This window comes from Lissotriton vulgaris, chromosome 6, assembly GCF_964263255.1.
Source record: "Lissotriton vulgaris chromosome 6, aLisVul1.2, whole genome shotgun sequence".
In the NCBI taxonomy this organism is placed as follows: domain Eukaryota; kingdom Metazoa; phylum Chordata; class Amphibia; order Caudata; family Salamandridae; genus Lissotriton; species Lissotriton vulgaris.
Window position 1 is genome coordinate 724,431,995 of NC_141694.1, and position 24,092 is coordinate 724,456,086.

General features: G+C 43.0%; 1 protein-coding gene across 1 annotated transcript; it reads right to left on the reverse strand.

The window, feature by feature from the left end:
* Positions 1-16,783: 16,783 nt before the first annotated feature.
* On the reverse strand, positions 16,784-17,983 carry LOC147707906 (uncharacterized). The gene is made up of 2 exons (XM_086925686.1): positions 17,902-17,983; positions 16,784-17,613 (listed from the first exon to the last, which is right to left on the reverse strand). The coding sequence occupies exons 1-2, from the start codon at positions 17,981-17,983 to the stop codon at positions 16,784-16,786; spliced, it is 912 nt and encodes a 303-aa protein (XP_086781812.1).
* Between the last annotated feature and the right edge of the window lie 6,109 nt (positions 17,984-24,092).

Sequence of the window (24,092 nt, forward strand, 5' to 3'; positions counted from 1 at the left end):
ACAATAATGCAAAAGAAACACAACTATTATACTTTGCTATTTAGTTATAAACATGTAATATATTAGTTGCGGTGCTTTTACAGACAAAAAAAGGAAGTCGGGGGGCAATATTGAGAGCATTTTTGGGAATAGCATAAGATGTGCGAAAAAAAGGGAAGTCGGGAGGCAATATTGAGAGCATTTTTGGGAGTAGCATAAGATGTGGGAAAAATTAAACAAAATGCCTTGTTTTATAAGCTAGGGTTAAAGAAAATGATTTAATTGTAGCAGTAGAAAGCTGCAAGTTGTGTGATGGAAGGTGTGTTGTAAAGGAATGAAGAGCATAAGGCAAGGATTGTAAGTTACCAAACAAGAAGCAAGGAAGTGAGAGAAACCCCTAAAAAGCATTTGTATAGCAATTACTTGTTGCAGGTAGCATTGTACAATTTGCCTTTGTTGTACAAGTAGTTCTTTGAAACAGGCAAATGCTACTTATAGGTGAGTTGCATTGTATTTAGCAATATTTTGCAAATAGTAACATATATAAAGCGTTTTACTTCCTTCATATTGGTAGTTAATTGCTGTTTTCTGTATGTTATAGGATGTAGGGCTAATGTTTAAAAAACATTGTTCTAGAGGCTATAGTAAAAATTATAAAATAGTTCCATGAATATGGGCATTGTAATGTTGCAAGTTGTGCATATATGAAAACATTTTAAAGTGCATTTTCATTAGAGACAATTAGTTATAGCTGTACAGTTGTAACATTTTCAATTTTTTTTGAGGGAGGGGAGAAAGATAGGCAAATGTCTGCAGTTAAAAAAGTAATTGAATGCAGCTTACCTCTGTTATTGTCCGTGACACACTCAGTAGTGTCTTCACAGTAGCTCCTCGTACAGCCTTTATTGGAGACACTGGTGGTGCTATTGGCTGTAAAATGTATTCAGCCTCCTGGATAACAGCTGACGAAATTGTAAGTGGTGGCATCCTTGCAATCTTTGTTTGTTTTGTCAATAACAATATAGCATTTTGATAATATAATTCCGAATTATCATTCCATTTTGCTCTTTGGTTTGATTATAGTAATCTTCATTGTAACATGTTGCTTTTATACAGCCAGTTCATCTGCTAAAGCCATATGGTATAAAACGTTATTCTCTTGTTTAGCATTTCTATAATAAGTCTTTGATGAACATCTAATAATGTTGACACGTAATGCTTTTTGGTATGGCTTTGTATCATCTTTTTTGATGTTCTTCAATTCTTCAATGGAAATCATCTGTAAAATATAATGCAGCAATTAAGAAACATTATAGATAATCATTCAAAAAAACAGTTTGTACAGATAACAATCTAATGCATTTAATCAAATAGCTATCCATATTGGTTTGTGATCACTATAATACGATTCTAATGTGCCGCAATTTGTAAGGTGTACATTTGTAAAAATGTGGTCTAGAAAAGAGTTGTAGTCTGTTGTAGGTGTGGTAATTTTTTGTTTGCAATTAAAATGTGTTTTCATGTAAGTTGGGAGCAATTTCGCATTGTGTTGTTTGTTGTAGATCAGTATTAAAATCACCCATTATGATATATTTATGATTTTGGTATGCATTTAATGTAGTCGTCAACATTGTTAAAACTACTTGTATTGCAACTTTGGGGGGTTTGTATATAAATACTATCAAATATCTGTGTTGATTGTTTGCGTGATTTTCAAAATGTCAACTTGTTCAGTTGTAAATATGGGATGTATTATATGTTGCTTGTTGTAATATATAGCAATCCCATGTTTTGTATGTTTGTTAAAAAATTTGTCAAATAACATCAATTATAATGGTCAATACAATATGTTTTGTCAGGTGTTTTGTGTGTAATATTGATTTCAGTTAAGCATATGTCAGCATTTAATATATTAGTATCAGCTTTCATTGCTTTGAAATGTTTTTATAATGACCTTATGTTATATACTATAATTGTAAAATATTTGTTATATTGTTGTATTTGTGTTATAGATATTTCTAACAACATATATGTTTTTAAGCGGAACATTTCTTCATGTACTTTTAAATGTGTTACTATTTTACTTTCATTGACATTATTAACATTAATATTAGAAGTTAGATCATAACGTAATTTAATGGCAATATGTAATATCTTTGGCAAGCCCATTGTTTGTGTTGAGTTTGTAGGTAATCTTTCTATTGTTTTTTTTTACTTCTGCACTTAGGTCTGCTGCTACTGTATCTATTGCTACTGTTGAATACATAGGATAGTGTTTTATGTTTTGCATTAAAACATTATTATTTACATCATTAACTTCTTTGTTTGTATATGGTATGGATTGTATTATGCTTGAGTCAGGCTCTATTTGGCGAGCTTTTAAGTTTTCTACATCATCCTTTGTATGTTCACCTATTCTTAGTCTATTAAGCATTTGTGCAAATGGCAAATCATTTATTTGTCTCATAATTTTTGTAAGTTCATATAATCTAAAATGTGTTTGCCACAATTTTGTACTCAATGGTCCATACATCTGCTTTGAGTTTTCAAATATATATGTGTCAAAAACTGGTTTTAATTGGTAAAAGTCTCCAATAGTTATAGATATAGATATTCCTCCAAAAGGCTTGTCTGATGCTTTTATTTCTTGCATTTTATTGTGTATAAAGAGGAACATTATGGCTGAGATACCCGCCACCCCCTCTCAACACAATCCCCAAAGGAGGGAAACCGGAAACAGTTCTTGAAGTTTTTTGGAAGAGGGAGGGAGTGACCCTCCCGGCCGTATTTATTAAAACAAAATTAAAACATTAAATCAACATTTTCATATTATGTACAATTTCATTACCACATTGCGATGTTGGCTAACCTTAACAGATTCTCTAATACAGAGGTTCTCCTAGCCGAACTAACATCCTACAAACATTTACTTGAAATTATGAAATTGTACATCCTAACGTTTAAGGGCCAACGGCAAGGTCGTAACCGGTGTCAAGATCCCTAACCACAAATACCCCCCCCACTTGTGAGGGGCGACAGCACTGAGGCGTACCTCAAGTGCAACTACCAATTTCCCTTTGACTTGACGGGGGCACCAATAAAACTCGACGCCACTTAAAGGTCGTTCGAGGACTCGTGTGAGGTATCTAGAAGGTAGCGTAGACCCCCCCCCAAACCCCGCACAACTTACCACATCTGCCGTCGCAGACGTCACTGGCCCCGGGAAATTCCCCAGGAGGGGGCTGTAACCCCTCCTACACAGGAAGGGGCCTTGACCGCCTTTCCTTTTCTTTCGGCGACCCATCCTTAGAAGGGACCGCCTCCCCGTTGAGGGGCCAATGGCCACCTCTCCCGAGCGCTCCCATCCGTGTTGGGTGACGCCCACTCATAGGGATCTTCCAATTAGTGCTCACCGATCATGACCTTACCGCCCGACCAAAATAAATACGACAATGCTAACTAAATGACTAAACTAAAAAAAACAGTAGCAACTACACTTTTATTAAAAGCATGCTTACCAATAAACACTAAAGAAGAATTACTTTATTTGCGAAACGTAGCACAAATCGACCATTCTTTATTACATACTCCAAATCATCACGATAATACCACAACCTGTAAACGAAAATCAGAGTTATCCATCAACTTTATTCAAAAACCACTTGCTGTCCTCAGGGGCTGGTGGGTGGGTCAAAATTTGGCTCTTCGTTCCGTCTCGAGCTCACGTGCAGCGAGGAGGTGCAGCTTCAGAGCACAGGAACAAGAGGATGCCTTCGGATCTTGCTTCTCCTTTTATCCGTCTTCAGGGCGGGCGTAAACCCGCCCCTGCCTGCCCCGAGGGCGTGGCCAGCTGCGTCAGTGTCTAGGCCAGCCCACTCTAGGGCGGGAAAAGGCGCGCCCCGGCTACGCCGCTTCGGGCATACCAGCCGAGACACGCCTCCCGCCCAAGATGGCTTCCCGGGGGGATCGTGGTACTCTGCCATACGTGCGGGGGGACCGAGTGGTCGCCCCTTTCCATATGGCTGAGATACCCGCCACCCCCTCTCAACACAATCCCCAAAGGAGGGAAACCGGAAACAGTTCTTGAAGTTTTTTGGAAGAGGGAGGGAGTGACCCTCCCGGCCGTATTTATTAAAACAAAATTAAAACATTAAATCAACATTTTCATATTATGTACAATTTCATTACCACATTGCGATGTTGGCTAACCTTAACAGATTCTCTAATACAGAGGTTCTCCTAGCCGAACTAACATCCTACAAACATTTACTTGAAATTATGAAATTGTACATCCTAACGTTTAAGGGCCAACGGCAAGGTCGTAACCGGTGTCAAGATCCCTAACCACAAATACCCCCCCCACTTGTGAGGGGCGACAGCACTGAGGCGTACCTCAAGTGCAACTACCAATTTCCCTTTGACTTGACGGGGGCACCAATAAAACTCGACGCCACTTAAAGGTCGTTCGAGGACTCGTGTGAGGTATCTAGAAGGTAGCGTAGACCCCCCCCCAAACCCCGCACAACTTACCACATCTGCCGTCGCAGACGTCACTGGCCCCGGGAAATTCCCCAGGAGGGGGCTGTAACCCCTCCTACACAGGAAGGGGCCTTGACCGCCTTTCCTTTTCTTTTGGCGACCCATCCTTAGAAGGGACCGCCTCCCCGTTGAGGGGCCAATGGCCACCTCTCCCGAGCGCTCCCATCCGTGTTGGGTGACGCCCACTCATAGGGATCTTCCAATTAGTGCTCACCGATCATGACCTTACCGCCACAGGCCGGATAGTTGACCGGCTATCCGGACCCCCCACAAAGCTCCTACCTAAAGGTCATGTTTTAACGTTTTTAACCATGCTACGAAGTCTCCTATGAGTAACTCATTCCCCACCCGAGACAAGTGCACACCATCCCCCAAATACATACTGTCATCATTAATACAGCCATGCGAAATAGAATGCAATGTCCTGGAACGGAACAACCTACTCACTTTGGTATTAAGCTTTCTCACAGAGTGATTCAAAGCAGGAACAGAAATAGCCCCTCGCCACACCTTTCGTGGGACCATATGTGACCACGCATTTGTACACCCCGGAACTCTCCTCGCCAACCAACTTACTGTGGAAAGCATTGCCTCCAGGAGAAGTCGTCTACCGGTGGTGACCAAATCATTGCCCCCTAGATGCACTATGACTATAGACAGCGGTGACCTCGTCCGCCCTAACAAACCCTCGAAAAAATCTTGAAACTGGTCAATACAGAGCCCGCCTCTTCCGTAGAAGGACACCCTGTACCCGTATTCCCCAGCTACGTGAATCATGTCACCTGCTTTGAATACGTCCGCGGCACGCCTCACGTATGAGTGGCCCACGACCCACACCTCCTTCTTCGCAGCCGGTGATGTCTGACCGCTGGCCCGGTGTTGGGTCGACTGCATAGTTCGCCCCGCCTCGTAGGCTTGTGCAACTGAAAACCAAACAAAGACAAGAAGCGTGAGTACATCATTACAGCTTCACAACATGTGCAACCGCACATACCTCTTATAACACTTGGAGGACCAACGCCCCACTCGTTTCACTTGTTCAACATTAAGACCCCTAGCTGTAGCTTCCGTAGCAGCCCCTATCCGAAAGGAATGGGTCCCAAACTCGCCCGGGTTCAAGCCCGCAGCGGCAATTGACATCGCAAGCACCCGCTGAAACTGAAATTTCGTCAGTGGGGTGGCGTCCGCGTGTCTCAACAAGGTCCCCCCCCATGATGCCACCCTTCGTGCTAAGTAGTCTTCTAAACACTTTACCGGACACATGGAGGACCCGGGAATCCTGCGTATGAGTACGCAGTCACCCATCCCATCTTGATCGGTCTTGGACCTGACAAAGGAGACAGTCATCGTCTCTCCTCTGATCTGAACGTGTTCCTGGCACAAACCCCCTGTCACATCCCGTTTGTTCCTTGCCACCAGTTCGCTTACCCGCATCGCTCCATGAAATGCCAGCGTAAAAGCGGCTCGGAACAACACCGTCTCAAACTGAGATGAACATGTGGCAGGGAGTGTGGCCAACAACTGGGCCAACCTATCCAAACCTATCGGGCGCCTCTCATCTACTCTGCGACCCTCAAGGCTTTGCCACCCACGCAGCGCTTTCTGTACAACGAAAGACGCTGTCGGGTCCTGGATACCATGAGCCCTGGCAACAAAGGAAATGGCAGCACGATGCCTCTGGGCCGTAGCCACCGATTTCCCAGCCCTACGTAAGGACATCAGAAAATTCACTACCCATTCCTCGTGGCCCCAAAGCCCCTCTCTATGAGTCCCCAAAAAAGCTAAATAGGACCGAAACGCCCCTTCATATGCCTTCCTTGTCCTTGGTGCTAGGCTCTCTCCCACGAGGTGACGAAGTTCGGGGCACCGAGAGACCAGAGAGCTTCGGGAAAGGGTGCCGGCTCTGGGTCCGCTGTGGGAAGGAAACCCGAGAAAGCCTGCATATGAAAACGAGACAGTGCATCAGCCGCCTGATTCATCACCCCCGGGACATGTTTTGCTCTGAATAGCACATTCAGTCGCATACACAGTAAAACAATTTCTTTGAGCAGTCGTAAAAGCAGTTTACATCGTGCTGCCTGGCTATTGATGCACTCGACCACGGTCATATTGTCAGACCAAAATATCACAGAGTGATCTTTGAACCCTTCGGGCCAGGTTCTCAGGGCCACCAAAATGGGGAAAAGTTCCAGGAAAGCAATATTACCTGTCAGTCCATTGTCATGCCACCATGCCGGCCATCTTTGTGCCGACCATTTCGTGCCGAAGATGGCACCAAAACCTATGCTACCTGCCGAATCTGTCCATAGCCCCAGCTCTTCAGAGGACACGGCCGGTTTGTTCCAGACGACTCGACCATTAAAATCCGCCAGAAATGCTAACCAAATGCGCATGTCCTGGCGGACCTCAGCCGATAGTCTCGTGCGATGATGACCCTCCTTTAGGCCGACCATAGCTTGGGCAATAGAACGGGAAAAGGGGCGGGCCATCGGTATAACCCTCAGGGCAAAATTCAACTGTCCCACCAACTGCTGTAATTGATGCAGCGTAACTTTAGATCCATTTATGCACATTTGCAGGGCTGCCCTGAACCTCCCCACTTTGTCAGCTGGTAAACGAAAACAACCCTCGCTGGAGTCTAACTCGATCCCCAGAAACTCGAGGCAAGTCGTAGGACCCACCATCTTACCTGGTGCCAATGGCACACCAAACTGCTTCATTAACACACAAAATTCGGCCAAGGCCTGGCCACATTCGAGATCCCCGGCTGCCCCAAGGAACAGAAAATCATCAAGGTAATGCATTACATGTTGGAAACCCGTCCTCTTTGTGAAGACCCATTGTAGAAAACTACTGAATTTCTCGAAATAGGCACAAGATATAGAGCACCCCATCGGCATACACCTATCCATGTAATAATGACCCTGAAACATGAAACCTAGGAGACGCTGGTCGTCTGGGTGTACCGGGAGCAGTCGGAACGCTGACTCGATATCTGACTTCGCCATCAGCGCCCCGGGCCCCAGGCGATTCAAAATGGCTACGGCCTCATCGAAGGATGCGTACCGCACCGAACACACTTCTGGATCTATTGCATCGTTCACTGAAAGACCACGTGGAGCTGATAAATTATGAATCAGTCGGAACTCACCCGGGTCCTTCTTGGGGACCACCCCTAAAGGAGAACAAACAAAATTCTGCACCGGGGGTATACTAAACGGGCCGGCAACCCGACCTCAACTAACCTCTTTCCGGATCTTATCCTGTACCACGGTCGTATGCTGCAGGACCGAAAGTTTATTTTTACACTTCTCCACACCCTGAAAGTCCCCTACTGGGATGCGGAAACCATACGAAAACCCGTTCCGCAGCACCCCAGCAGAAGTACGATCCGGGTATTCACTGAGCCATGGAATCATCGCCAAGGTATCAATCGGGGTAGGTAAAGGCGCCCCTCGGACTATGTTAGACCTGTTTGGCGCCTCCTCTACCGCCGTTATCACCCGTTTTGGCTCTGCACGTGGACTCAGGATGGGACGACCCGCACCCACTACATTTGTGTTTAAATTTACACGATCCCTGGGGCCTAGTACATTTACCTCTGTTGAAATTCCAGCAGAACCCCCTTCTCCCTGTATTGCTGGCAGGTCTCGAGTAATCGTCGGTACCCGTACCTGATCGAAAGGGCGTCCCCGCATATTGGCGGGAGGATTCGCCAACATTACTCCCTACCAATGGCATTTTCAACATACCTGTCTCCTTCATTTTATCCCATGTCAAAGAATCGTAACAGTCCCAGGTTAAGCTTTTATTGTGCTCTTTAGCCTTTCTAAAAAGATTATCGTAGCAGAACCAATGGTTACCCTGGTGTGACGTTGAGTACCCCATGATTCGCGACTGATAGGTCGGTAACTCAATTCGGGCCTACGTTCCCCTAAGATCGACGTAAAAATCCCCCATGCTTTGCCCCAATTGCCAATACTCTCATTCACTTTAAAGGCGGCCATTTTTGCGCGCCAAACACTCGGATGCATGAGGTCTTTCTGGCCCTTAACATGCTCCACCTCATAATGATCAACAAGCAACGAGAAGATGTTCACATATTCCCCCGCCCAAATCTTCTCCTTAATCGCCAAAGGCACATGTTGACCCAACTGTTCTCTACGAGAGGGTGCTGACTCATCCCTCGCAATCGGCAATGGCCGCTTACCTGCACCGGACGCTGCCTCTGCGGTCGCACTCGTCCCTTGTGTCTTGTCAACTACTGCAGCCGGCGCGGACACCTTGGCTGCCTCCCGTTTCTCACGCAGTTGCTTCATCAGCGCCTGCGCGTCGACAGCCGTGGCGCCCTCACTACCTTCGCCCAACCACGCTGCAAGTTGTGCTGCCAGCTCGGGCGGCATATCTTCATTGGACACCGGGGTGACCACCACGGGAATCGGATCCCCCTCCACAGGTACCGGGGTTGGCGCCTCGAGCGGAGTCCGGGGAACCGGGACGTCTCCCCCAGCTGGTCCCTTCCTTGGCCTCTTGGCTCTCCCTCCTGGGGCTGCTCCAGCCGAAGGACGTTCCGGCCCCCCTTCCCCCTCTCTCTCCGCCACCCGCTTCTTCAGCTCGGTCATCTCCTTCATGAGGACCCGAAGCATCTGTTCAGTAGTCATTCTCTTTCCGCCTTTCTTGGGCATTTCTCCGACAGAGTATCTGTAAGACAAAAGAAAGATTATAACGCTCAAAATTTGGCTCTTCGTTCCGTCTCGAGCTCACGTGCAGCGAGGAGGTGCAGCTTCAGAGCACAGGAACAAGAGGATGCCTTCGGATCTTGCTTCTCCTTTTATCCGTCTTCAGGGCGGGCGTAAACCCGCCCCTGCCTGCCCCGAGGGCGTGGCCAGCTGCGTCAGTGTCTAGGCCAGCCCACTCTAGGGCGGGAAAAGGCGCGCCCCGGCTACGCCGCTTCGGGCATACCAGCCGAGACACGCCTCCCGCCCAAGATGGCTTCCCGGGGGGATCGTGGTACTCTGCCATACGTGCGGGGGGACCGAGTGGTCGCCCCTTTCCAATTTGTACCTACCATTGAAACTTCATCTATTATCAATACCTTTAAATGCATTAGTTTACTTTCTAGTGCACCTCTGTTTTCATGTGTTAATTGTTTATAGGTTAAAGTTTGAGAGACTGGTTTTTAAAATGTACTAGATAATGTTTGTCCATTTATATTATGTGCTGCTTTTCCTGTTGGTGCTGTAAGTAAAATATAAATATTGTCAGGATTTTCTCCTGCTTTAGTATTGAAGTACCTCAGCACAGTTTGATAAAGTGCAGTTATGAGAAAACTTTTACCTACTCCTGCACCGCCAGTACAAAAAGTAAAGAAAGCAGTTGTTTGTGTTTTCAGCCAATTCAAATGGTGATATACAAAATGTAGTTGTTAGGATGTTAAATTCTGCATAATACTATTGTATTCTTCTTGCGGTAGTAAATTGTTTACTAATAATTCTTCTTCTGTAATACTTCTAATTCCTAAATCTAATGCTAGGTCATATTATGCATCTTTTTGATAATCTTGTGTATTAATTTCTTTGTCATCTATTGATATTGCTGCTGTAGGTGATGCTGGTGGTGTTAGCATATTGTTATCATGTGTTTCTTCATCATTAAGCATTATCTGTTGCTTATTATATCAGTAATAGTTGTTATCGGCTTCTGTCTGTACTTCTAAGTATCTTTCATAGTATGTATTTTTTCTGAAATTTTATTACTCTCTATTCTCCATGGGTAGTAAAGCATTAGCAATTCTTTGTAATATTTTTCGGGGTCATTAACTTTATCAAATCTGCGATAGAGTATTTTTTTTATTGTATTTTTTTTTAATTTTTGGGGAACCTTTATTATTACAACCACTCCGGCCGGCCGCTAGTCAAGTCGTAAGTACAGCAAATCAATGTGGGAAAATATAGCAGCCCGAAAACCGGGGTCTAACAAGTGTCCAGGATATGACTTGTATTCAAGCGTACTGGCCGAAATTCAGGATTCATGAAGGTTCATTTTACAATAAAGAAAAACTAAGAATCAATGCCATACGGTCATACATGGTCCTACAATAACAAGCATGAATCAGCAAATCCGCAAATAGTGCAAATCCAATTGAAGTATTGGGGGTAAGGTATACGAGTCAGGATAAATGTAAACACAAACCCGTTCCGTATGTTCCGTAGCAAAGCTGCACCCCACCCCTCAAAACGAAACATACTGTAGGAAACATGAAAAACGACGACACCAAAAAGGAAGAAAGACAAAAGGGCCATAGAAACAAATAACGGACAAATTAACAAACCCCATCCCCCTACCCCCCACCCTGCACCCCTGCAGAAGGCCACGGCCTACCCCCCCCCCCCCCCCCCCCCCCCCCCAGCAGCGTGCCTGTCGCCCTAAATAAGAGGCCCGAAATGAAGAAAAAAATGGAGAAGGGCCCTCGATCTTGCCACCCGGCCCCCCCCACCCCCGCGCCCAGTAAACATCCTAAAAGCAAAATCAGAATAGCCATGGAAAACATTAATCACCAATAGCACCGTCAATAAAATCCCCGCCGAGTGTCCCCCAAATCACCGTCAGCCAACAATAAGTCCACTGGATCCTAGACGGTATCACCCCTGGCCTTTTCTATCAGTAGTACCAACATACGTCCACTTATCAATCGGCATACAGAGCGTCTTGGAGGGTCCAAGTGATCCGGGTGGACCGGGCCGTGTTATTACTCCATGGGACTTCAGCAACCAAAACCCAGCCAAATATGTATGGCGGAAATCCGTCTGTTTCGGTATCGACCCCGAAAACATCATCTAGTCCGAACACAGTCTCACCATCCAGGGTGAGACAGTCACACCATCCGGCAAGCTCCGAGACGTCGCCGGGGCAGCCCAAAACATAGATCGGCGTTGTTTCCCCAGCCGCTGATTAGATATGTGCCCCGACAAGTCACTCACATGTACTACAGATCTGTCCAAGGCGATCTCATGAACCGGTTCTTCCAGCGTCTCCACGAACCTAGGCATAGCTGGAGCACTCTTCACTGACATAGAGGCGGGCACGTCGGCACTTCCTTGAGATCGAACTGTGCCCGTGTGGAACGGCGGGGCAACAATGGCGGCCATCCTTCTTCCCAGGTCCCGGGCGTTACGGATCAGGGTCGCATGCAGGGCCGTTAGAGCAGCCAATATATCTTTGGACGTGGGCTCTTTCTTGTGCCGCCAGACCCCTGAACTCTCCTGCACGGCAGCTTTTCTACCCAGATGTGGTCTGCGTAAGAGGGTGCCAGCCGCCATCTTAGCTGATCCGGCCTCGTCCCTCTTCACCTCACCTCGGGACCGGGCCCCACACCAGGGCGCAACAGGATTCACAGCGAGGACCCAGAAAGTCAAGGCAGGCTTCCCAGGGAAGAGCCACCAAAGGGCTAAACAAAATTTCTGCCGCTCCCCGGGAGCCGCCCGCCGATTCCGGGGGAAGTCCTTAGTTATGCCCGGACACAACACTGGAAAGGGGGCCAAATATCGTGCACTCCCCTCGACCCTGCTTTGCCACGCATCCCCACGAGGCACTCCGCTAGATGGACTGGGTCGTCACTGTCGCCATCGGCCCATCAAATCTCTGGCGCCCTCCGGCCGACTCTTCACCTCCACCAATGGCCGCTGTTGTCACAGTCGCGGCCGCTCTTCTCACTCGACACCCCGGTCCCAGTTCCGTGAGGGCCGCAAAACAGTCGGGGACATTTCTTCGGGCCTGCCGCACGTAGAAGCCTCAGGAGCAAACGGTCAGTGAAAGTTTTCCTTCGCCTACTTAAATATGCCGTTACGGCTCAGGATAGTTGCCAGGATGTATGCGCGGGGTGAGAGGGCTCACGGAGCCGAGCGTCTATGCAGCCATCTCGGTCGCTAGCTTGGCTCCTCCTTGATAGCTTATTATTTTGGGTTTTTTACGAGTGTATATTTTGCTGGTTGTTCTATTAACTAATTCACCTATTGGAAGTTCTTCATCATTTGAGCTATAAAAATTAGTTTCTAAAAGTGAATCATCATAGGTGCTTTGCACTTTCTTTTTGTTAGCTTTTTGTTTTGTATCATATTTAGATGCATAATCAGCTAAAGTACATTGTTCTAATGTTATTGGCCACTTGCTATACTTATTAATTACATTGTCAAATTGTACTTTTGTTGATGTTTCTGGCATCATATTTATTGTCTTTATGTCTTTCAATAAGTATGTTCGTTTGTCTGGTATACTTGTATTGATAAATACAAATGATCTAGAACTTTACCTTAATGGCATTTGCAATATAAGATAAGCAGCTTCTTGGGCACTAATTTCAGTGCAATTTAAAAATGTATTGCCAATGTTCTTTAATTGTTCTTTAATGTTTACATTATGGCAAACTTCCTTTGCAGTTTGTGCTATTATTTTGCTTAGCCCTCGCTGACATTTACTAATATATGATACAATATATATAGCAAAAGCATATGCATCTAGGACATACTGTATATCTATGTTAGCTTGCCATGCTTGCAAAATTGTTCTATTGTAATTATTGATAAAACATTCAGCTGGGGTTCTTTCTAAAACAACAGTTGTTTTGTTTATTTGTAAGCGTATGCATTTTAAATATTGTTCTTCTGTTAATTGTATATGCTGTAAAAACTCTTCATATGTGTAACTTGGAAAATGTTCAGTGGTCATTGTAGAATGAATGATATCTATGTGTTGCTTTAGGATAGTATCTGGTATGTCTAATTGTAATGGCTTTAATATCATAGTACATGACATAGGATATTTTGGGTATTGATATTTGCATGTTCTTTTATGTTTAATACGACAATTTTTAGTATGCCTGTGTTTTTGTAGTGGAAGTAAACATTCTAAAGAAGTGTCTTCTGACTTGTGACATGTTATGTCTTTGCTAATAGAACTAATAACTTTGTCATCTTTGTCTATGCTATACTGTGGTGCATTATCATTCCATAGCAATGCATGTATATGTGGTGATCCTCTTTGTTGAAATTCAACTATGTAAAAGTAATCTGCTACTTTACCTATCGGATTAGTTTTGTGCAATAAAATACAGTTGAATAATTTCCTTACTTGATAATCAAAGTGTCGTGCACATGTTATAGGGTCCTGCTGAATTAAACTGCATTTTGTTTCCCAAAACATACTTTTGAATTCTTCTCTGGTGCATTCCTTTTTATTTTTTATACGCAAGAGTATATTAATTAAATGATACCATTTTGTTTCTGCTGCAGATAAAGTTTAAAAAAAAGTTGGGATATCTAATTGTCTTATCATTGCAAACAGATGTCTTGTGCAGTTTTCCCAGTAGGGAGGAGAACTTCGGATTGTTTTTAATATTTTGTATCCTTCATTGTATTGCAGTATGCTTTGCAAGTTATCTTTTATATCTTTCACTGTAATAACTTTACCGTTAGTAAAATGTTTTCTGAGTGATATAAATATTTTGTCTTGTATTTGCTTAATTTGCAATTTTTTCAATTTGAAAAACATATTTGTTATACTAATAGCTACTCTTTTGTCATAACTTCTTAATTCACATTTACATATTGTACTATAATGTACCGGTGCATGTCTATGTTCATTAGCTGTTCTGCGTTTCCCACAAAATATTGTTGGGAATACTAAATATTCAGAATCTTTATCTTCATATAATCCACGTGGTGTATTATGTTCAGCAGGAGCTAAATTTAATACATTGATGTTATCTGCTGTAATTGTTTCATTTGTTAATAATGTATCTAAATTGCCTACAGGTACGTCATCTGTACTACTTGAACTATTATTAGCTTCAGAAGTATTTGTATACTAGTTGTTTGGCATGGAGTATATTCCCAATCTGAATTTATTGTTCAGCCATATTCTTTAAACAAATCACTATTGCAAGCTAACCATAAAGCTGCATTTTTTTTACTATGTTAGGTCTTACATTTTCATAATGTGTGTATGATTTATAGCGTATCCTTCTCTTTAATTTAATTGGTATTGCCATACTATCACTTATTTGTCTTGGTAATATTGTAATAGTTGTCATAACATCAGCTGGAACATTAACAACAGCACCTGTTAATGCTTTCTGAAATCCACGTGGCAGTGTTCTAATTTGCAAAAAAGGTATTCTTGAAGATATTAATCTTTCTTCTAAATCATACAAGTATAGTTCAGGTGGTATATCATGAAAACTCATGCCATTATAAACTGAACATGGTGGTATTTTTTTATTTATGTATTGATTGCATGTATTACATATATAATCTGTTTGATGATTACTAATGTTACATAACCTGAAAGTTATGTTTTGAATAATATTACAGATATTTCTAACTGTTTGCTTATGCCACATTTGAGGCCAGATGTAGGTAGCCCAATATCGGTCGGTAACGGCCGAAAATAGGTATTTTCGGCCGTTACCGACCGGTATTGAGCATTTGGGATGTAGGAGTCCGAAAATCGTCCGAATCGGTAAAGTAACAAATTGGTAAATAAGAAGTGGTAAAATTGAATTATGAGATGTAGGTAAGCTCTGAAATACCGAGTTTGCTTCAAATTCGGTATTTAGGAGTTGGTATTTACCATAAATTGAAATCTATAAAAATGAACCCAAAATGCTATTCTTCTTGCACAATGGCGGCATTTTATGTCATTGCAAGACGGCTATGGCTACAGGAGGAAGAAGAGAGGGAATGGCAGAGAGAGGAGCAGGTCTACAGACAGAGGATCACCCTGTTCATGCTCACAGAGGCAGAGATACTCCAGAGGTACAGGTTGGCCCCAGACACCATCACGGACCTCTTCAGGGACCTCCAACCACTGTTGGAGCACACTACCCCAAGGGCACACGCTATTCCACCCCACGTGCAGGTGCTGTGCAGCCTACACCTGCTTGCGTCTGGGAGCTACCAGAGTGTGGTTGCTGCGGTAGGTGGGGTGACCCAGAGCAGCCTGTCATGGTTTTTCCACAAATTCCTTGACGCCATGTTACAGAGGATGGATCATTATATATCTTTTCCTGCAACCCATGCTGAACTGGTCCAAACAAAATCTGACTTTTACCAGATGGCACGATTCCACAATATAATTGGCTGCATTGATGGCACGCACATTCCCATTTGTCCCCCTGCTGCCACCGAATATATATACAGGAATAGGAAGTCAACCCACACCATCAATGTGCAGGTGATTTGCAATGCAAAGTGCGCCATCACTGACCTTGTGGCAAAATTCCCTGGGAGTACCCAAGACTCCTATATATTTCAAAACAGCGGCATCTATGCACGGCTGACTGCAGGGGAATTTGGTGAAGGATACCTCCTAGGTAAGACACAGTGTGCGACCCCTATAACCCCTATTGCAGTAAGAAGTACATATATGCATGTGAGTAATGTATTCCCATTTCCTATTAGGAGACAGTGCATATGCCCTCCGCTCCTTCATACTCACCCCCTCAACACCCAGCCAAAGGAGATATAACCGGGCCCACAAGAAATGTCGTGGAGCGTACCTTTGGTATCTGGAAAAGCAGGTTCAGGTGCTTGCGCAAGAGTGGAGGTGCAAGGCAGTATACCCCCATCACCTGCTGTAAGATCATTGCTGCTTGTGCTTTGTTTCACAACCTTGCTGTGAAGAAGGGTACTGAGGTGGAGTTGTCAGACTAAGAGGATCATGACGACGACATTGCCGTGCCTGAAACACAACCTGCTGGAGTGTCAACACCAAGTGATGGCAGATACAGACGTGAGGAGATTACACAAAACTATTTCTGAGTAAGTAATGAGACTGAGACCTATGTGGAAAGCACAAAATGTTGTTTAATTTAGTATATATCTAGGTATGTTAAGGAACAAAAGTGCACCAGTAAGCATTTCACTGCAATGCTCACAGTGAGTAAACACACACAGACAGGTGTTGAATGGACCCACCGTAGTTGTATATTGTCACTACGCAGGTTTCAATGGCACAAATGTTCAACACAGACTTTCTAATTTCTAAATTGTATGTCCAATGGCAGTAGCCCATACTATTAACTGTTCATTTGCGGCCACGCTTTGCACTGGCAGATGTATGTGGCTCACTCTGTTCCCTAGGCGTTTGGCCTGTAGCCTCACCCTGTCGCCTGCTGCTCCTCCTTGTCTCTACAACAAGGGCGCTTGCCGTGGTGCTCCTACTGGTGCTACCTTCACTCTCCGGCACGTCAATAGCAGCAGTTTGAGCATTACTTAGAGCCTCTAGCACACTGGTCAATGCCCCTTGTCAGGTGATTGCTGTTTTGAGTCAAGACTTCCTGACTGTTCATGCTACGCCTGCATAGCAGGGATGTGGCTGTTGCCAGGCGGTGAATAGCTTTATCAGTTCTCTGTGCACGCTGCTTCTCCCTGCGCCTTGATGTTATTTCTGAGTCCAGTTTTGTGCACAGTTGCTGCATGGATTGGGTCATGTCATGTATCCCTGTAGCCATGTTCTTGTTTACTTCTACCAGTTCCCGGATGCCCTTACCAATTTCCTGCATGTTGATATTGAGGTTGCGCATTTGTCGATGACAGGGCATGATGCCCTTACCCTGCATCCCCTGAATCTTCACCATGGATCCCTCCAGGCCTTGGAAGACACTGGACCCCTCCCCACATGCACCTACACTCCTTCCTTGTACTGTGCGGCGTCTAGTGGTACTAGGTACAGGCTCTGCGCTGGGCTGCAGTGTGGCAGAGATGTCAGTTCCAGGCAAGTTGTGTGAGTCTTCACCCACCATTTCACCAGCAGCTGTCTCCATTTCCATCAGTGGGGAAACAACATGCCTCCTGCTAGGTTGTGCTGCAGGTGTTTCAATATCCAGTGATGCTGGCATTTCTGGTGAAGATAACAATAGTGGGGACTGTGAAGGTCTTGGGGATGCCTGCATTTCTTCAGTGATGTCAGGTGCTTGGGAAGGTGGCTGCCCACTAGGTACACCTGTGTCCTGTGATGCACTGGGATCTGGCTCATGACTTTCATCCCTCTCGGGTGCCGTGCCTTCTGCCACCTGTGACTGCCTTCTGGATGTGTGACCTGTGGACATATGAGCGCATATCAGCTAGGTGCAAATGTCTCACAGCCACTACAATTAAACTTAGGAAATTGCACTTATTACATGCTGCCTGCCCTTCATTATGTCAGCAATCATTTGCCTAACTTGGTGGTTACTGTGCTGTATGACATGGTCTTTCATTAACTGACTACATGTACCATGATGCATTGCTACTGTTTTGCACAGGCATACTGGGACTGGGGTAACTTAGCTTCAAGGGGTGAGGGATGGATGAGGGTGTGAGGGGGATTGCTGTGCATGCATCTTACCTTTTCTACTTGCAGCTTTCGCCAAGCTGTCCACTTCTCCCAGTCCGTAGACGCTTTCTGGCTCTAAGGTTGTGGCCACCATCTCCTCCAGGTCAGTGAGGGGGGGGAGGGGGTGCTGTGTTCTTTCCTCCACCTGTTTGCGAGACCTGTTTGTGGTGGTCTGCAATTTTTTTTTGTGAGGCTCCTTAGGTCATAAAACCTCTTTTTTAAATCTTCTGTGACTCTGGTGGTCACTCCCACTGCATTGACTTTCTCAAGGATATCATGCCAAATCTTCCTTTTTGCAGATTCAGGCACAGAGAGGGACTGCCTTCCAAAAAGTTTGTGGTGCATCTTTACCACCTCCTCCACAAGGACCTGGAGCTCCATGCTGCTGAATTTGAGCTCTCTTTTTCTTTCTGTCTGCTCTGTGTCCTTGCTGCTTGCCATGTTTAAGGTTTAAAACTGCACAAACTGTCGTCTGCTGCTCCCAGTCTCTTTGCTCCAACTGCCTCTCCAGAACCTTCTAATTAGTTGCAGCTGCCTGTGTAGCCACTTCCTGGTAGGAAGGGGGAGGGTGGTTGCACCTGATTGGCTGTTGTCTTAAGTTTCACTTTTGCATCCTTTCCGATTCGGTATTTACCGAATCGGTATTTCCAATGCATTCCTATGGGCCTTTTGGCCCATAGGGATGAATGGGAAATACCGATTCGGTAAATACCGATTCGGTAATTTCCGAAAGTCCGATACCGAATTTTACCGATTCGGTAAAAAATACCGATTTTTTTTTTTCCCTACATCTCATTTACCGATTATTATGAACGATCATTTGTGTTCAGTATGTCTATCTAGAGAGTAACTACTGTCGTGTAATTTTAAGCCATTGTCTTTTTGCTTGGTGTTTTTATGTGTGAAAAACATTGAGCCTTTTCTCTAAGGCTATTTGTGCACTTTATTCTCTTTAAATGTCGTCATAGCTAATGGACGCATCATGTGACCAAGCTCCGACAAGGAGCGAAACGCGTCATGGAGGGCACTTGCCTGAGATATTCTATGCCGAAATAAATCTCTGCACTGCTTTGCCACAATTCTTTGTGTGGAGGTCCTTTATTTGCCTGAGGAGATTCTGTGAGTTCCGTGCCTGCGAGCTGTAAGCTACTGTTCCTTGAGGAGGGACAGGTAGGATTTGTCTGAATGTTTATATATATATATATATATATATATATATATATGGTTTTATATATTTTAGTCCTCCAAACACCCTTGCGCTCACGAAGGCACTCTATGATGCTCATATCAGTGATTGCCTGGGTGCATCTCGCATTCCTGCTGCTCAAAGGTTTCAGCCATGCTCGACGCCTTTCGAGGCAAACTCCTCTTAATCTTGAGCTTCCCACAAAGGCACAGAAAACCTCACCTGTTTGTTCACTCTCTTTTTATTGAATGAAAGACGCCCTCGGTGGGCAGGGCTTATAGTAAGCGCCCCATTGCATGATGGTCATTGCAGTCCCAAAGGGTAAGTACAGTGTCCTTCCTGTAGTAGGCTCCGTGCCCCTGTGTAAAAATTAAAAGCTTTCTGATGTCCTTTAGTAGGTAGGAGCTTCTGGAAATGCGTGCTTCAATTAGCATTTGAACATCGTGCCTCTGAGGAAAGAATTTGTTGCTTTCCTCAGCCTTTCTACAAAGTCAGAAACTGTGTACCTCTTGTTAACACGGCTCGAGCAGCCGCACATAATTGTATCCTCCAAACACCCTTGCACTCAAGAATGCACTCTACGATGCTCATATCAGTGATTGCCTCTGTGCAGCTCGCATTCCTACTGCTCAAAGGTTCCAGCCATGCTAGACGCGTTTCGAGGCAAACGCCTCTTAATTATGAGCTTCCCACAGAGGCACAGAAAAGCTCACCTGTTTGTTCACTCTCTTTTTTATTGAATGAAAGACGCCCTCAGTGGGCGTGGCTTATAGTAAGCTCGCCATGCATGATATTCATTTATTATATATATATATATATATATATATATATATATATATATATATATATATATATATATATATATTCAATGAAAAAACCATAGGTTATAGTCCATATATAGTTAGGGATTTGCATTTACAAAACCTTATTTTACTCGCATAAAACCATTGAAATTCCATATATAGTTAGAAGCGCTAACTATATATCGCACACCCGCAATCCTCTGCTGATGATGTCACATATTACATCATTCATGACATGGTCAGTGACATCACTGATGACATCACTGATGACATCTCAAATGACATCACTGATGACATCTCAAATGACATCACTGATGACATCACTGATGACATCTCATTTGACATTACTGATCACATCACTGATGATATCATTCATGTGATAATACGATGAACCTCTTCAGACTCTAATATAACCTTAGATACAATCAGTGTAAACAGACACTCACAGACTGTCACTCATCCATGGAGTTACTCACACACCTAGTCAGTCATGCAAAGAATCAATCACACCTCCATTTCCTCAACTATACAGTTATACAAACTTTACTTATTCAAACATATACTAACACATATTTACTCTCTTATACAATCCCTGATACAAGTTCACAATGATCCATACAGCCACTCACACATTCACTGGCTCTTATGCACAGTTATTTATATATGTCAACTCTCACATGTACTGTGTTTTACATATGTACTTACTTTGACATGTAGCACTGAGACATCCATTCACTCACCAATACACTCATGCACACAGTCAACCGCCCATACAGCTGTTTCCACATGCACTTTTGAAACCATACATCTAGTGAATCAACTGCTCACACATCTATGCACAGAGTCATACACCTCCCAGCCACCCACACACACACTCAGTCTCCCATACAAATACTTGGGCAACCAATCAATAACCCATATAGTTACTCATATAGCTACTTATCAACACATGCAACAGTTTACAGAACAACAGACATAATGATGCACAAATTAAGACAGTTTAGTCACTAACCCATGCACTCAGTGAGACACATTTAATCACTCACTCATACAGTCAGTCATGCACCTACTAAATCCTTCATCCAGACACTTATACATCCACTCATTCTTCAATATGTAAGACATATTTTAACTTTACAGAAACATACAGTCACTGGATGTTGTCATCAGTGATGTCATCAGTGATGTCACTGACCATGTCATGAATGATGTAATATGTGACATCATCAGCAGTGGATTGCGGGTGCGCAATATATAGTTAGCGCTTCTAACTATATATGGAATTTCAATGGTTTTATGCGAGTAAAATAAGGTTTTGTAAATGCAAATCCCTAACTATATATGGCCTAAAACCAATGGTTTTTTCATTGAATTTTCAAGGTTTTGTAAATGCAAATTCCTAACTATATATGGACTATAACCTATGGTTTTTTCATTGAATTTCAATGGTTTTTTAAAAGCTAATATCTGTAGCTGTAAAATATATTCTTCTTTAAATCTTGAAATATATTTTTCATGTTCTTTAGACAATTTTTTAAAAACATTTTTTTTTGTTTCGCTCCCAGTCCGCGAACCGGTCAGCTTCCCGTTTGCTCAATTTAAAGCCGCGGCTTAGTACGCGAACCAGTAAACGTTCCTTTAGCGTAACTGTTACGTTCGCATGACGTTTTGCGTTATCGCGTAATACGTCATTGGACGCGCCAAGTTAGCGGACCCGGAAGTGGACCGGAAAGCGGAGCAAAGCGCGAATAGATTCATAAGTATTTAAATCCTTCAATTCTGAAGGTATCTCAACCAATTCCAGATTATTATGAACTGCCCTAGCAGGAATCTGGTTTTGATTTAATTTATTACAACAATAAGTACACACACGTTGATCCACTCCCAAATCAAAACAATTTTCTACCATCAAGTATGTGGCAAAATCCTTCCATTCACTATTATTTTCCCTTTCAGTTTTTGCATATAAATCCACTAACTTAGTCTGATTCTTATAATAAGTGCATCGACAACATACACAAGTGAAATTAGGCCTCTCACTTGATTTCATCTGAAACGTGGCAATTTCCTTCTGAAAATTATCTGAACTAGAAACCTGTATATTATCTTCAACATAACCCTCTACTTCTGGGTCAATTTGAACATTCTCATCTCTACTACCAAAGTAACAAAACTCAATTTCTTCACAAATATTCTTCACATCTATTTCAGAACCATGCAAAAGAGCAGCACATAATTGTTTAAGCATAATTGCTGGACTCTTAGCATAATACAACATTCTCACTAATTTTCTCACTTTATTATGATGCACTGCTAGCATCCTAAAATGATGAAAAACACTCTGGCATACTCTCCTGGAAAGACAAGCCAGTGAATGACCACGCAAACCTGTCATTTGTCTCACTCTGCAAGGATCTAAATCTTGCAACAACTTCATTTTCTGCTTCAAACTTTTCTTATTAAATGTCCGTATAAAATCACAAAGCAAATTAATGGAAACCTGTCGCACACTGCAAATAGAACTACACTTCCAAATGTACACAGGACCCTTAGGACGTCTTCCTAAAACCTCATCACTTAGCGCCTCTTCTGTCTCTGTTGTCACAAGTTGTTCTTTTTCAACTGGACAACCATCCTTCACTTCATAAGCTCGACCACTGGTGTCAACTGCAAACACCAAATCATTATCCTGAAAATAACTCTCCTCATTAAAAAATGCCTCACAACTCGAACTATGCATCCATTCTCCGGAAAAAACTTCACAAAAGTTAGTACGATTTACTACTCTCTTCCATCTACTTTTTGTTTTGAAATCAGAAATTACCTTGCTTAGTTTCCTAATTCTATTGATTACCAAAATAAACAACTTTCGCTTAATTTCAAAAGCATGATCAATAATTTTATCTACATTTTTCTTCTTCTTATAAAATGCCGCTTTCTGTTGGCCTTTTTTTAAAATATTTTTCAATAAATTAACTATTATCCTGTTACGGAACATTCGATGTCGAATGTCCCTAAACTGTTCTTTCCTTCTACTATCATGCACAGAGTTATCTCTTCCTCTACCAGTAACATTTTTGATGGGTCTCTCCTTTCCATTTAAATTGCTTTTCTTTTTGTGGACTGAAACATTTTTTGGAGAAATACTTTTTTTACTACAAATATTTCTAAAGAATGATTTCGTGCTCTTACCCGGACCTTTCTTGGTGTTTTGACAAGTATTTGAGGAAGAGGACTGCTGCAATAAAACATCATCCTGCTGTCTTTGACGTTTTCTCGCCTTTCTAATTCTATTTTTTGTAGGCATTTTCCAAACTATGAAAGAATCTGCAGTTGAATCTGTGGAAAAATATAATAAAAAATGTTATTAACCACTATTACCAAACAGTAAATGAATAACAGTCATCTAAAACTTAATGCCCTACTAATTATTTAACATAGCAAATCTTTTGCAGCAGCACTGCTTCACAAAAATGACACTCAATGGTACAAAACAGGCATAGAACAATCATAAATCTCTCCCTAATATTTTAAATGATTAATTCAGGATGACGATAAGATGTAGCCTATCTAAAGGTTTGTATAGGCCCAGATCTTTGGACTGGGGTGAATGTGTGTCATTGATCCACATTCGGTCCAACACCTGTTTTGTTTATTTGAGGTGAGGCCAACACATGGTTGCAGATAAGATTTTCACTGAAAAAAACCATGGAGAAAATACATGTGAAGGCCTACCAATGAAATAAGTCATTATTTGAAAACCATTACATTTCTGGAAATATGCACTGCTAGTGCTTCATAAGTTGTTTTGGGTCATATTTATAAGGCATTTGAGTGTCTATTATGCTATTTTACGTTCTTCATGGTGCAAATTTCTTGTAAATACGCTCCCACCTGCGGTTGGCAAATTTAGATTTTGATTATGGGAGTTACATAGACATGTTAATAATTTCCCAAAAAAGGTGTATGACCCCAAACAACCTATGAAGCTCTAGCAGGACATATTCAGAAATGTAATTGATTTCAAAAATGGTTTTTAAAAACAACATATCTGTTTCAGCTTACATAAGAGACCATGGAATGGACTTCATATACAACAATAACTTGTGTTACTGCATGCCAGAATGGTGCACCGAATATGCAATTACAATTTCTCAAAGAAACAAAATCTATTTCTATATCACTTTAGACAAAGCCACAGTTTAAAAACACAG